Here is a 14,902-nt window from a genome sequence, read left to right as displayed (position 1 = left end):
AAAGTCAATATGTAGTAATTGTTATGCCGGGAATGGATATTAGTGAATGAGAGTAAAGTCATCTGAGGTACTGAGACAGCGACATCATGACCAACCAGCAACAGGGGTGTGGCAAGGTCAGGATTTAGGCCAATTCTTGCTAAATCAGTCCCCCAAATGTTTTTTTTCTCATCTTACTTTCAAAATTTTGATGGTTTCTGTGGACCGGTGCAGACGAATACATCATGGAGAAAATATCTTAGACTACATTTCTGACACATTTTTTTTATTATTCGTCAATAAAATGGCGAGTCAAAAAGTGAAGTCCACCTTTGCTTTTGACATCTGCTTCAGAGCAAGAAACCAAAATATTCCTGCTTCGAAATCTTCCCGTTCGGAGTAATAAAAAAATACTGGTATTAATCTATTTTCGTGGATCAATTTTGAACGCACACTTTATTATAGGGTTTCCCGTCAATCCCTCGAGGTACATTTTGGTAATTCTCAAACTATTCTTGTAAATATTGTATTTGATTTTTATGATTACTAAGAAAATTATCAGATAAAACATTCTTGTGCATTATATTGTTTATTTGTGTCTATTTAATTTGATATAAAGTTTACCATTTTGAGGATGTAAAATATAAAAAAAATATATAATACGCTTTTATTAAATAATTTCAACCTTATACGATATTTACATTATTTACATAATATAATTCCATTGTGCTTATTTACAATTAGTTAAACAGTCTTTAAATAAAATATTGAGATATAAGACTAATATTTCAATCTTCATATTCCTATATATCACTATGCAACAGTAAATTTTACTATCAGGTAGTAAATCTAATCTTACCAGTCGTATTTCTACGAATCGTATATAGAATTCTACCATTTCGACTATAATAATATTAATAACAATGTAGGCAAATATCCCCATATCGATTATTGCTTGTTTGAGGTTACACTAAAATTTCAGAGGGTAGTCTCAAATTTATCACGTGTCGTAAAAAGCTAATATTAGTATTATCTTAAGTCGAGCAAAAAAGATTTTATAACCATATACAGAATTGCACACATTAAATTGTCTTAACTTAAATACAACTAACATCATGTTATAAATCATGATTAACCAAAAAGAACTTTTGAAATTCATGTGTATTAATTTAAGAGACTTTCCGTATTTCATAAATAAATTTGCAGATATTTTAAAATGTCTATACAAATTAATCTAATTACAAATATCACCACGGCGTTTGCTAGACACTTGCTTTTTCGCTGCCCATCGATGTCATGTTGAACACTGAAACAATAAAAATTATAACTACCCCCCTTTTTATAACAGCGAGAATTGAGATAGATTACCCTTACATAGGTCATTGCAATGGACAACATTAACCTTATGGACCATGTTTTTTGCTTTAATAAATAAACACTATTATAAAAAATCGCGGGTAGTAGTTTGACACCTGTATGTCAAAAACGTACGAAGATATTAACTTTCAAAAATTAATATCGTAAACTACATACTATAAAACTAGTAGACTCGAAACGTTCAATTAATATTGACTTTCAAAGAATAAACCCAGAAACAGGTATGCTCATTTTTGACACCGGGACACCACACTTCTTTCCACTTGTCCATTGTCCAACCATAATTCGAACGCAATACCTTAGGGTAGAGAGCACTGTTTATGTTAGTAATTTATACAAAATACCTCATCATGAGACATGGGCGAAGAATGAGCAGCAGCGATAATATCTTGCAGACATCGGGCAAACTCGTCGATCACTTCACGGAGCGGATCTGCCTCCGCTTCCGCTTTCGCTAGCTCCCGCTCACCGCCCTCCGCCGCCGCCACCAGGCACTGGCAAACCGCTTCTATCACCTCACTTGTCATGAATGCGCAGGGTTGCCTGGGTGTAAGGGAAATTAATTACGAATCAGCTTTGGTATTTGAATAAACTTCTATATCAAAACAAATAGACATTTTTTTATATCTTTGAAATAAGAAACTAATTAAGAGTTATACATCTAAATCGACATCAATATGTTTCAAGAAGGAATTAAGTTTTAATTTGGGTCCAGAATTTATCATTGTAATTATAGAAAGGCAAGAACAATTCACGAAGCTGAATCGTTAGTGACAATAATTATATACAGTGTGAACTCTATATAACGACACTGACACTTATATGGCGTTATAGAGATAAGTCGGTAAATGGCTAGTAGAAAAACGTATAGAAAATCCACGACTCTACTTATAAGTCATGGTCAACAACAGTATATACGTCCAACCAATCACAATTTGTTAACAAAATACCGAATTTCTTAGAAAGTTCGTATGCATGATGCCGACAGTCGAGTTTATTGCGGCTGAGATAATGAAGCAACACAAGAACGTACACAACTGCGCAGTTTTTACCAATTATAGCAACTGAAAAATTATTTTATTGTTGTCGTTATCGAGGGACGTTACATGGAGTTTACACTGTATATATATATGATAAAATTTATCAAAATCAGTCACCAATTAGTTTATCTTCCGAGATTATTAGTCTGATTAGCTGAAATTAATACTTATCATTTTTTTTTGTACAAATATACTTACTTCAAATGTGCAGCCTGCGGCGTGAGATTGGGTCTCGCCGCTCGCTCAAACCGACCTTGCTCCATACAATCAGTCACGTTACGACACCCCACACATTTGCACATCGCTGTACAAGCTATGCGGGCCTGGTACGAGGAAAACAAATCAATTAATAAATATATCCAAATTATTTTTAAAAAATGCTCCGGAGTTCTTCCCTTAAGCACATTTATTTATTATTTATTATTAATAAAAACTTAAAACAAAAAATATTTAGTAATACAGTCAAAATCTATTATAATAACATGGAAGGGACTACGTACAAACCGATAGTCATAACAGCCGATGACCACAAACGATGTCGTTGTAAACGTAAAATTTCAATTAGAATTTGTAGCTTTAAAACCAAATCAAATCACACGTTAACGTTGTAAACTAAACAAAATTTTATCAATATCAGTCCAGCCGTTTTCAAGGAATTAAGTTACAATTACGTACTGTACATATTTACCTCATAACATTCGCAATAGTTCTTGAGACAACCGCTTCTCTTACAATTACATCCTTTAGTATGCCGTCTCACGATCTCTGGTCCGCCAACTTTCGATTTGCCTATTTTTGGTCTGAAAAATACAAATATTTTGTAAATGTTATTGCGAGGAAAAGACAAAGTGGGTAGATTACATTTTCTCTACAAGTCTACCCTCAAAAATATTATTACATACAAAGCCATTGTATATGGTTACGGTACTTGAGTTTACGTCTTCTCTTATTTCTTTAGGCAGAAACTTAAAATATATTAGATATGTTTATTGTGGAATATAAGATACAAGTATCACTTATTCCACGTAATTAAATTTAAATTTGTATCGCAAACATCCCTACTCAATGGTAAAGAAGATAGAGGGTGTAGGCCGAGAGAAAATGCCGGCGTAAAAAACTCTCGGTACTATTTTAAAATGTCAAATCATCATACAAAATGACTATGGTAAAATAGAAGAAATCAGAAAAGAGGGTGGATACGGTGCGCTGTATATTTGTATTAAATTACCAAACGGAACGGAAACCTCGCGGTCCAGTTTCCGCAAGCGGAACCTCATCACGTTTTATTCAACCATATTTGAGGGAATTAAACGATCCCTGTCACACGCCACCTTTCATAGACTTTTGGAGCGCTTTATTCTATTTTTTCTAATATTTCATTCCTTTAAAGTAATTACTATTTATTCCTTTAGTCCGTGGCGATTTAGTTCCCATCCTACAAGAAACTGACTTACCCCATTATGTATAAAAAAATGAAACATGATTTGACCATTTTAACCACTCATGTCATGAAAGAGACGAAATTCTTCGGTTAAAGCACAATTAGACTGATTTATTTAATTACTAGAAACATAATTATAGTATAGGATCCGGATATAAAACGACCTTCACCGAGTTGTTTATTTGATGAAAAGTATTTTATATTTAATTTAATATGTCAATAAATATATTGCATATGGTTTGTCTAACAAATTTCAGTCCATGATATGATTAATTAAAAATTTAATTTTTTATTTTTTATTTTTGATATAATCAAACACCGGTTTGATTATTAGATTATTAGACAAATTCTATACCAATCGAAAGTCTAAAGCCCATAGAATATGCAAACGTTGGGTTGCCTCTTCTTTTCCGGTCACGACTCTCGGGTAGCCAGGTATAAACAGGTAAATCGATACTAGCACTTTGCACCGGTCTGATTATTGAATTAAAATAATTATTATTTCATTATGAAAACGATGGTATAGGGTTGCCTGCGAAAAATCAGTCTCGAATTCCGGTTGTCGAATTTTGAAAAATGAAATATTGCTGCGAGTGAATGTGTGCAACTGAGAGGTCCCAACCAACCATCCCATGCGATAGAAGAGGACACAGCATAGCAGGTAAGACACCCATATGCAATATATTTATTGACATATTAAATTAAATATAAAATACGTTTTATATCGGGATCTTAGACTATTATGTTTATTGCCTAATAGCTTCACCGTCTTTAATGGGCAGCTCATATCAGAGCGTCGTGGTCAGAAATAAAGCATCTGGAGCGAACTATATCTTTCCACTGGTTTCTGACCAGCGCCTCTTATACAGTACAATTTTGAGGACGAGTCTTTCACTAGATCGGTCCATCTGGTTGACCACAACCACGTGATCTTTTGCCTTCTGTATAACCATAATCAGTTTCTCTTATTACTTAATGGTAAATCGACTAATAAAATATATCAATTTACTCACTTGAATGCATGTGGATTTCTATCGAGACAACCCCGGATGGCCTTTTGTCGTAACTCTTCATTTTCCAAATTATTAAAGCAGTTATTACAATTGCATTGGTTACAAAATTCCCCATTTGCGAAGCAGTCACAATATAACTTTAAACATTGTGATTTAGTACAGTTACACGCCTTGCGCGGTCGCAGCCCTAAATCCGTTGTTTCTATTGCTGTAATAATTAAACAAATCAATCAAAATCGAGGTAAATTCTTCATGTACTCATTCATGTACTCTTCAATTATAATGTAATTAACTGATATGAATTCAGGCAATTCCAATAACGATAGCGAACCTGACTTATAAATTTCCATGGGATGCGGATATTTAGAGAACTACAAGAAATCAGATATTTGTAAAAAAGCGCTTAACTTGTAAGTATGGGGCCGTTTAAGTATTACGTAAGCACTATGGGGGGGGAACATTTCATATTTAGTGATTACGTCAATAATAATCATAAACTTTTTTACACATATTACCCACACATTGTCTATGCCTGAAAACAAAATACATTTTCGGGGATTCCTCCAAAAAAAAATACTATAATTTTTAAGAGCTTTGCTTACTTTTGCTGATAAGAGGGGGGGGGGGGGATAAATTGCAGTAAATCCCTATCGGAATTAGAGTAACGATGCAATTTTACTAAAATAACTAGAGCAAAAACGATGAAACTTATTTTTAAGTTAGATATAACGCTTGTATAATCATTTTGTATAACAAGTAAATGACCGTAGATTTACTCACTACAACTGGAAGCAAATCTGTAGTCATGGATTAGACAATGATAAGTACATTTTTTGCTCAGTATGACTTATGGCCACATAAATAATTTGACGGTTTCTATGAAGTACGATGTTTCAGCAGTGTTGCTCTTGTGGCTTCAGCGTGCGATTCTCTTCCCTAAGGTCGTAGGTTCGATCCCCGGCTGTTCACCAATGGACTTTCTTTCTATGTGCGCATTTAACATTCGCTCTAACAGTGAAGGAAAACTTCGCAAGGCCTCCCTTTGACCCCAAAAGTCGGCGTGCGTCAGGCACGAGCCTGATCACCTACTTGCCTATTAGATTGACAAATGATCATGAAACAGATACAGAAATCTGAGGCCCAGACCTAAAAATGTTGTAGCGCCAGATTTATTTTTATTTATGATGTTTGATCATGATGCAGGGTCACGGTAAGCGGAAATATTCACCTTGTTCATTGAAAGAAAAGTTGGTATCTTCATAGGTGCTCGCTGAATCATTCTCCTCTTTAAGAGCAGCGGTGATGTTTTCCGATTCATTCTGCAAAAATAACACAGGTAACCACAAAATTTGTTTAAAACATAAAATTTAGATATTTTAAGTAATCAAAAGACGAAAAATATACGACATTAAATGTCCAATAGCGCATATTGTGTCCATAAACAAATTCCGATGAAATTAATTGAAGAAAACACAAAAATGTTAGTTGAAAAAACTGATAATACGTACGGATTTCTCAAAATCGCTTTTCACCTCTACAGTATGGTCAAAACTTGATGGTATCACTATTAAGGGGTGTTCCTGAGATTCCTGCTCCATTCGTGAACTGTCTCTGCTATTTTCCTCTTCTATCTTCTGAAAAGAAATCAACAATGGCAATAAAAAACCAGATAATTTTCGTTCCTGTATTTCGAACGTTTTAGTTTTTAAATTTCTTTTCGCGGGACCAAAGTTAAATACATGAAAAAATATCGAAATAGGGTAGACAAAGAACCCTCTAAAGGTAGTTCTTCTACCTCAACTAAAATGAGTAAAATACATAATTCAACGTCAAAAAGAAATACATATTAAATACTTATTGCTTCTAATTTTACATTTACTGCCAGTTCTCAAATCAAGGCCGTAGAAGGGAAGAGAAGAACTGGCAATAAACTCCCGGCCACTCTTTTTAATCGCCAAGTTTTTTATTTTACACAATGTTTGTAAGCTGGATCCATTACACCATGATCCACATGATATCTTATGTAATTAATAATATAAAAACAAAGATTTGTTCTCTATCAGCAGGAGGCATGGTGAAATAGGAGCACGCACTTACATTCTCGTGAGAACAACACGCAAATACATAGTCGAAATAACTAACATCACACGGTAACTCTCTGCCTATCAAATTGCATTTACGCTATAAAGTGTAATGTTCTGATTTATATGTAAAAGTTTTTTAACAAATTCGTTACTAAATACAAAAATGTAATATCTAAAGACATTTCATACTAAATAATACGAAAAAATATACAATAATTGATAGATCATGAAGGATTTTAAACATTATTCTTTTAAAAATCTTCAACACTTACGGAATATTTAAAATCCACACTGACTTCGTCACTCATGGTCTGTTCTATTAGAGCTCGTATTTCTTCTTTCGACTCGGTTTTGACAAATGATTCCATTAGTTGGTCATCCAATTGCACTTTCTCTGGTTCATTTAAGGGTGCCAATAAACTTTGAGATGAACGGACCTGGATATTAATTAAATATTTAGATAGAAAGATTTCGCTAAAGACGTATTCGACGTTTCATTGACGAATTTGTTTTTATTGTGATGGATCAAATAATATATCAGACCGAGCGTGTGCTAAACTTCGTGTAAGTTTACCATCCGCTTTACTTTTTCACAAATTTAGCACAAAACTTATTTCCTATCCATCTTGTCCGGATAAGATGGAATGGCCTAGTCCATTACCGGTGGCGTTTTTTTATTATTGTTCGGGGTTGTGGAATTTGTTATGAAGAATATACAAGGCGGTAGTCGTACCGCGTTAGGCAAGAGAAAGAATGATATTCTAATTAATGAAGCTTTTTTATCAAATGTCGAAACCTAAAGTTTTAGCGCCACTTCGTTTTTTAGTAGTCTTAAGAAAAAAATTAGTTATTTAATATTTAACAACTTTAAAAATCTAATATACTAACACTCGTTTCTTACATAAGTGCTATTTGGAAGTACTAAAAAACCTCTCTTGCATAAATTTCCTATTACTAAAAATAAATGCAACGTTTAACAATGACACTAAACTACACAAATAATATTTATATGAAAATAGAAGCTATCAGAGTAGTTCCTCTGAACTGTTTATTTAAGAAAAATATGTTTACTTTATTGCAATTCACAACATACTGAACATGCTGCTCATATAAAATAAGCGACACGAAATATATTTGACAATAATTTTAGTTAAATATATATTAAAATTGTTTTAAAAACTCGAAAATACTTACGTGTTTTAATGGCGCAATTTTCACTAGTTTTGGCGGTTTCAGGTCTGCGGCTAAAAAAGTTTATACTATAACCAACAAGTTAAATAAATAACATAAATAAGAGTTATGCGATGTATTTGCTAACACAATGTTCTCGACTATTTTAATGACAACTATAAATTCGATATTTGTCATTAATTATTTGAATACAGAAATAAATTTTCAAACACAATTGTGTAAAATTTAAATCTCTTCCATTTTTAATGATTTAATTTTCTTTTAAGGCCAGATATATGCCATAGGTTTTGTAATATTTTAAACAATTAAGAACAATATACGTGACGTTAGACCTATTTAATTATTATGAAACTATGAATGATGATTATAAGTCTCTTTTAATTAATCAAATTTTAGATTTTTTTTTAAATTTAAAGACGGTAATGGATAATTTAAAATATTTTTTTAATTAACCACTATTCAAAAGTCAAATAATCGGATACGTGTATAACAATAAAGTAAATTTTATATTGAACATTTTTTTATTTTTAAATGTAAATAATTCTTGTGAAAATTACACTCTACTTTATTGAATAATTTTACTTTAACATTTTAAAATGATTTTTATCATGAATTAATGATTCATATCTACAAGCGACCGCCAATTGATAGAGAAATCTCCACTTGACAACTGACATCGATAAATAACGTGCAATATGTTCTGTGCATTATGACATTTAATGTCGTATCCTGTGGATTCTGTTAGTTACTACCAATATTGTTGTTAACCCTTTTTAACTAATTTTTCGTTCAATTTGTTTGCAAACAAAAACTAATTGAAACATGTTTTATGGAACAATTTGTATGGAGGTTCTTTTATATACATATAAACATATTGTCAATGTATGATAAGCACTGTCAATAAGTGATATTATCAGATATAGTTTAGTTACATACAGTACATATGTTTTTTTTTAGTTTATGACCAATATTCTTTAAATATACAAACATGGAATTTATGAGAGTTTTTGAGTGAGAAATCAATCGATATTTAATTTTTATAGAAAACTTGCCTATGAATGAATCCCAAATGCTGTAAATTTGGCGCAGTAATGTTTGCATATTTTCGTCTTAACTAATTTATTTGAGACGAAGCAATGCCAAAAATCAAATGAATTCGTATCTCAACGACTACTGCACCGATTATGATGAAACTTTTCTAAGTTACCAAAATTTAAGCACACCCAAATATTATCTAATTCCAATAATATATATTACACCACATAGAACTCGGTTATAAATATAATCATACACTAACCTCTACTACTATTATCCGTGACTACGCTTGACTTTGGTATTGTTATTATCTTTTGGGGCTGTTTCACGACCGACTTAGTTGCCCCGGAATTAGTGACGAGTCGAATAAATTGAATCTGAAAAAATAATAGTAAATTTCTTGACAAGAAAAACTTGACGTGGAATTTCCCGTCTAGATTTTTTAAGCACTAGACACTAGAAAATCTTCTAGAGAGGAAAATGTTTTTTGTACCTAGTGTACCTAAAATATTTCTTAATTAACAACTATTCACAAATTTCACTTTCACAAGAATACAAATATTAATTCAATTTAATTTATTCTAATGAATGTGAATCGCTTGAAAACACCGGAACGCACTTGCGAGACTTCGCATAACACCAGATGAAAATCGCAACAGTTTTCAATTTAAGTAAATTTTAGTATACATACCCCTTTGCCCGGAACATTTATTTGATGAATTTGTGTCCTTGACGAATCAGCTGTCTTGCTAACCTAGAAATTTATATTTTTAAAATCATACCAATTCACTGATTTATAATTACGAGTGATATGTATATTTTAATTATGCTAACGCAAAATATTTATAAATACCTGCGCAGGCGGCGCTGTAGACTTCAAAATCACATTCTGTGTAGACGACAACGCGCTGGTCGGCACTTTCTCCGCTGCTGTAACTATAGAATTAAAAATTATGCTCTTTACATTTACTAGGAAGTTTTTATGAACATTTTTATTCATATAACTTATAAGTTAATATTTTTTATGCTAAAGCTATATCAAGACAAGAATAATATATAATAGATTTTATGTCAAGATACCAGATAACAATCGTTAAGGCGATAATATATTTTTTATACTAGGCGAGTTGATTTTTTTTTGAGCCGACGGAACCGCCACTGAAGGCGGCCACAGCGCCTGCCCACCCAAGTTAGTGGGTGCATTACCGAAGTTTAATTTTCTGTTATTAATAAATATTTTATTTTTATTTTACCTTTTGGAAGCAGTTTGGCCATAGGTTGAAGTGATATAATTTCTTGCTTCTTTTTCAATTTAACACTTTGGTCGTTAGGTGATACCAATATTACCTGTTGACAAAAATAATTGCTCAGTGTGATTTTCCTTTAAAACAATTATACATTAATATTAGCATATTTAGTTAGTTTTGTTTAATTTTAATAATCAGTTTTTTTTTCTAAAATCCTTTCTGAAGTTGTTTTTTTATGTTAGGAGGCAAACGAGCAGGATGCTCAGCCGACTTTAAGTGATTTCGCCGCCCATGGCCACTCGCACTGACAGAAGGCTCGCAAGCGCGCTGCCGGCCTATTCAGAATCAGTACGCTCTTTTCTTGAAGGACCCTTAATCGAAATGGTTTAGAAATACTTCAGTGGGCTAAATACTAAATATATAATACAGGAACATCAAAATTTTTAATAAAAACCTTTAGGAAATTGAATTCACATTGGATAAAAATCTTTTACTTTCGACAAAAAAACTTAAAAGAAGATTTGAATGAAACATTAGAAGTAATTATATGAATGTTTGATTTCAAAGAGTCGACAAATTAATTAGATTACTAATAAACAATAAGTACCTTATTCCTGACAGAGACGGGTACACTACTGTTGGGTTTGATGGTGACATAACGCGTTTGCGGCTGAACATTTGCATTAGGCAATACCTTTGATATTACTGTCTGTTTAGAGTCCATTTTTGCTTGACTAGCTGAAAAAATACAAAATAGTCGTTAATTATAACACGTTTATTAAGGGCTATTAAATAAAATATTTAATTAGTAATAATATTACAAACCTGGTAGTGTAATAATTTTCATAGGCTTTCCGTGGGAAGAGACGGTTTTTGGAAGAAATTGAACCTGTAATTGTATATAAATATATAAAATTCTCGTGTCACAATGTTCTTTCACATACTCCTCCGAAACGGCTAGACCGATGCTTATGAAATATTTATGCATTTTCAGTAAATCTGAGGATCGGCAATTATCTCTCTTTCTAACCCCTGTGTGATAAGGGTGTCCCTAAAATTTTATTTTTTTATGATTCGTATATAAAAATAGATACAACCCATAATTGTCACCCTTCTACGATCAACCCGTATTTTTTACACATAGTAAATAGGTTATTTTTATTGAACTAAAAAAATGTTACCTATAAATAATATACATGGCAAAATGACGTTTGTCGGGTCAGCTAGTATATAAATTTAAAGGTACACAAATTTAATTCATTCTAAACATTAAATCTGTCGTGCCATTTTACTAAACTAAAGCCTGTATTTCAGAACACCAAACTTAAATCTAGTTTCAAGAGGTCTTTATTGTGAGAAATTTGGCATATTTGACAGAGCTCAAAACCATTTGCGATTTGATATACTAATAAGTACTTCAGTTTTACGTTTTATCATGTAGTGAGTAGAATTATTTCAAAAATGGTACAAATAGATATCTAAGGCCAAAACCTAGAGATTGTATGCCATCTTTTTTAAAGCACAGTAAACTAATTAGCCTAGAAAAGTCTGTAAAACCGAAACTATATGACACATTTTCTGACCGATTCTGAAATGCTTATCACTATATTACAATAAAAATACCTCACAATTATATCTTTTTATACCTAATTTGGAAATTAAACTTAATTAATTAAGTATAGATCATTTACCTGACTGGAATTTGCTTGACTTCCGCTGATTAATTTAACCTTTTGAGTATTTGATGGCATCATTAGAATCTGCTTGCCAATTTGAGCTGTAAATAACAAATTATAATATTAAAATATATAATATCATTTCAAAATCTATTGACATAATAATTATTTATATTTTGATTAAAGTAAATAGGGATGTTTCATGTCATGGTAAGGGTTACAATTAGTAGTCGAAAATCAATAAGATATAATAATGTAGGAGATACACCTTAAAATGGATTGCGGATTATAGATTGCAATTACACCATTGCTTATAAATTTACACAAAACCCATGTATACATATAATATTTCATTATTTTTATCAATTGAAAAACAACCCCGTGAATTATGAATGTTCATGCTGAATAAAGTTTAGAATATTTTATTTTATTTATTATTTTTCCAAACAAATTCAATTTTATGGCCGTTTGCCAAATGTAAATAACTGTTAACTTACCTAAAAAAGTTCCTTTAGTAGAACACGGAAGAGATCCTAATGTTTGAGTTTTATTAATATTCTTGTTCGAGACTAATGTCACAGGCTTTGGTACTATATTAACTAGTTTAGCCAATGAAGGTTTGGGGGCAATTGCAACTGGCTTTGGTAGAGCTTCAGCTTTCTTGCGTGGTGATGACTGAAATTATAAATCAATAATATAACCTATGTTATATTTGTTTGTTTATTAACAAGTAGATATTCACTTATTGGGATTTCTACAAAATATTTTGTTTCTTGGAAAAACAAACTTGTATATTGCATACAGAACAAACAAAAAATTTTTATTCTTTAAAATTACTTTGGTTAGGAGTAATTGTAGTATTATGATTATTTAAAAAAGGAATTCAGCTCAAAAGTATTATGTTTATAGTTATATATGCACTATATATTTTATATTAGAATTAATTGTTACATTTAATAATAATAACATTATTTTTTTTTAAAAATAGCTAGTGAGTTTTTGTGCTTAGGTTTTCCATATAAAGTTATCCCTTATTTATTGGTACAACAAATGTCAGGTCATATAATAAGCTTAATAATATTACCTGCACAGTTGTTATGACAATATTCTTCTGTAGTTGTTCCGGTAGTGTGGTAATTATCTGTTGATTCAATTGCAAATCCAACATAGTATCTGACTGTGTTGTTAAATTATAACCACCCTGAAAGCAAAAATGTTTTAATAAATTTAACATAGAAAAATAACCCAGGATATTGTGAAAAGGTCATAGAGAAAATACATTTTTGTGTTAATATTCTGGTATATTTAAAAAAAATATAAATTAGTTTCTGAAGTATTATAATAATTATATTGTTTGGAACCAAAAGTAAGATCTACTTAAATTCATAAATTGTTAGTATAACTTATAATTAGCACTTGAAATATATAAATACTGTGATGTCTTGGAAAATTTACCTGAACTTGATTTAAAGTATTTAATTCACTTTGATCATTCTGTAGGTCTTGTAAATTAAATTGGCCTCCTATGAAGTCAGAAACTGTAAAAAATATATGTGTAAAGTATTAAAAAACAATTCAAGTGATATAAAATTTCAGAAATGAAATGAAGGATCAATACATTTAATTTTGTATTATTTATTATAGCTTACTTATAATTTCTTCTCCAGTTGTATCCATAAGCATTTGCTTCTCTTCATATACAAACTCCATGGGAATATCCTCTTGATCAAGGATTATATCATCTTGGTGACATACTGTCTCCTCAGGTTGTTCAAAATCCACCTATTTTTTATTAAAAAGTAACATTGATTGAATACTATATGTTAATCATAACATTAAATAAATAAATAATTGTCATTTTTTACTTTGAAAATTATTGTCTCTATTTCATATAAAAAAACAAATTAAAGCAATAAAATCTGGGTGTTGGAACTGCATTTTATCCAAAAAAATACTCACTTGCATTGCACTGTCTAAATTCAAAGAATCATCTAAATTGGTATCCATAGCTGTCTACTGATTCTCCTATTAAATCCACACCGTCAGCTTAATCTATCAGTAATAAGAAGTTCTTTAAATAAAGAAAGAAATAAATATCAAAGGAGTTCAAATGAGGCCGCCATCTTACGTTGTCAAATACTTTAAAGTGGCTCCCTTAATAAACATCCACGGTTAAAATCAAACTCCTAGACCTTCAAATATACTTTTAACATCGTAAAACTTTTTAACAAAAGTTAAATAAATAAATGTACATAAAATTAAGAATCAGCAACGTTTTAATGTAGGTTTCACGTGTGAAACACGAATATAAATATGAATATTTTTCAAAAAAAGCGCAAATATAATTTAATGGCGCCTCTTTGAAATTTTGTATTAGTGTCAAAAAGAAAAGACAACTATGAATACCAACATAATATAGAAAATTTTAAGCAACAGGTTATCACAAGAGTTTATAGATAATAAATCAACTCTTAAACACCTCTTTATTTAGTATAATGGCTAAATTGATACGTCTGAGACGTATTTCATAAAAAGCTTAGATAGCGTGTAAAGTGGTGTTAACATATAGCTAATAAGCTTTATAAATTATAATAGTCAAATGGCATAGTAATAAATAAGGTGTTCTGTATTGCCAACATTCGATTTCGAAAATGTAAGGCAAGCAAAATGTAAGCAATAAGCATAATCTGACAGTTTTACCATAAAAATGTACAAAAATGTTTGTGCGTTCGAAGTACACCATAATACTTCTAAGTTAGATCAATTAAATGATAATTAATATTACATATTTATTAAGCACGTTGATATTTCAAAATTTT

General features: G+C 31.1%; 1 protein-coding gene across 5 annotated transcripts; it reads right to left on the bottom strand.

The window, feature by feature from the left end:
• Positions 1 to 687: 687 nt before the first annotated feature.
• LOC123714590 (protein lin-54 homolog) lies at positions 688 to 14,433 on the bottom strand. 5 transcript variants are annotated; one of them, XM_045668918.1, is made up of 22 exons: positions 14,212 to 14,433; positions 14,043 to 14,135; positions 13,733 to 13,865; positions 13,539 to 13,621; positions 13,168 to 13,284; positions 12,581 to 12,758; positions 12,099 to 12,184; positions 11,233 to 11,296; positions 11,015 to 11,145; positions 10,414 to 10,507; positions 10,014 to 10,096; positions 9,852 to 9,914; positions 9,423 to 9,537; positions 8,129 to 8,178; positions 7,207 to 7,371; positions 6,359 to 6,484; positions 6,079 to 6,169; positions 4,851 to 5,058; positions 3,085 to 3,196; positions 2,595 to 2,719; positions 1,701 to 1,899; positions 688 to 1,285 (listed from the first exon to the last, which is right to left on the bottom strand). In XM_045668918.1, the coding sequence occupies exons 2-22, from the start codon at positions 14,088 to 14,090 to the stop codon at positions 1,274 to 1,276; spliced, it is 2,283 nt and encodes a 760-aa protein (XP_045524874.1). In that variant the 5' UTR covers positions 14,091 to 14,135; positions 14,212 to 14,433; the 3' UTR covers positions 688 to 1,273. The 5 variants fall into 5 exon arrangements, with proteins under 5 accessions (XP_045524874.1, XP_045524873.1, XP_045524876.1 ...); XM_045668917.1 differs by having other exon boundaries at positions 14,043 to 14,433; XM_045668920.1 differs by having other exon boundaries at positions 6,359 to 6,481; positions 14,043 to 14,433.
• Between the last annotated feature and the right edge of the window lie 469 nt (positions 14,434 to 14,902).

Source organism: Pieris brassicae, chromosome 9 (assembly GCF_905147105.1).
Source record: "Pieris brassicae chromosome 9, ilPieBrab1.1, whole genome shotgun sequence".
Taxonomy (NCBI): Eukaryota; Metazoa; Arthropoda; class Insecta; order Lepidoptera; family Pieridae; genus Pieris; species Pieris brassicae.
This window is presented reverse-complemented; position numbering and strand designations above follow the sequence as displayed.

Coding starts and splice junctions, on each gene's coding strand:
- LOC123714590 (XM_045668917.1), bottom strand. CDS start 14,090: ATGGATACCAATTTAGATGATTCTTTGAATTTAGACAGTGCAATGCAA. Junction 9,915..10,013: donor CTACAGCGCCGCCTGCGCAG/GTATTTATAAAT, acceptor ATAAATTTCTAG/GTTAGCAAGACAGCTGATTC. Junction 6,170..6,358: donor AAAGCGATTTTGAGAAATCC/GTACGTATTATC, acceptor TTATTTTTGCAG/AATGAATCGGAAAACATCAC.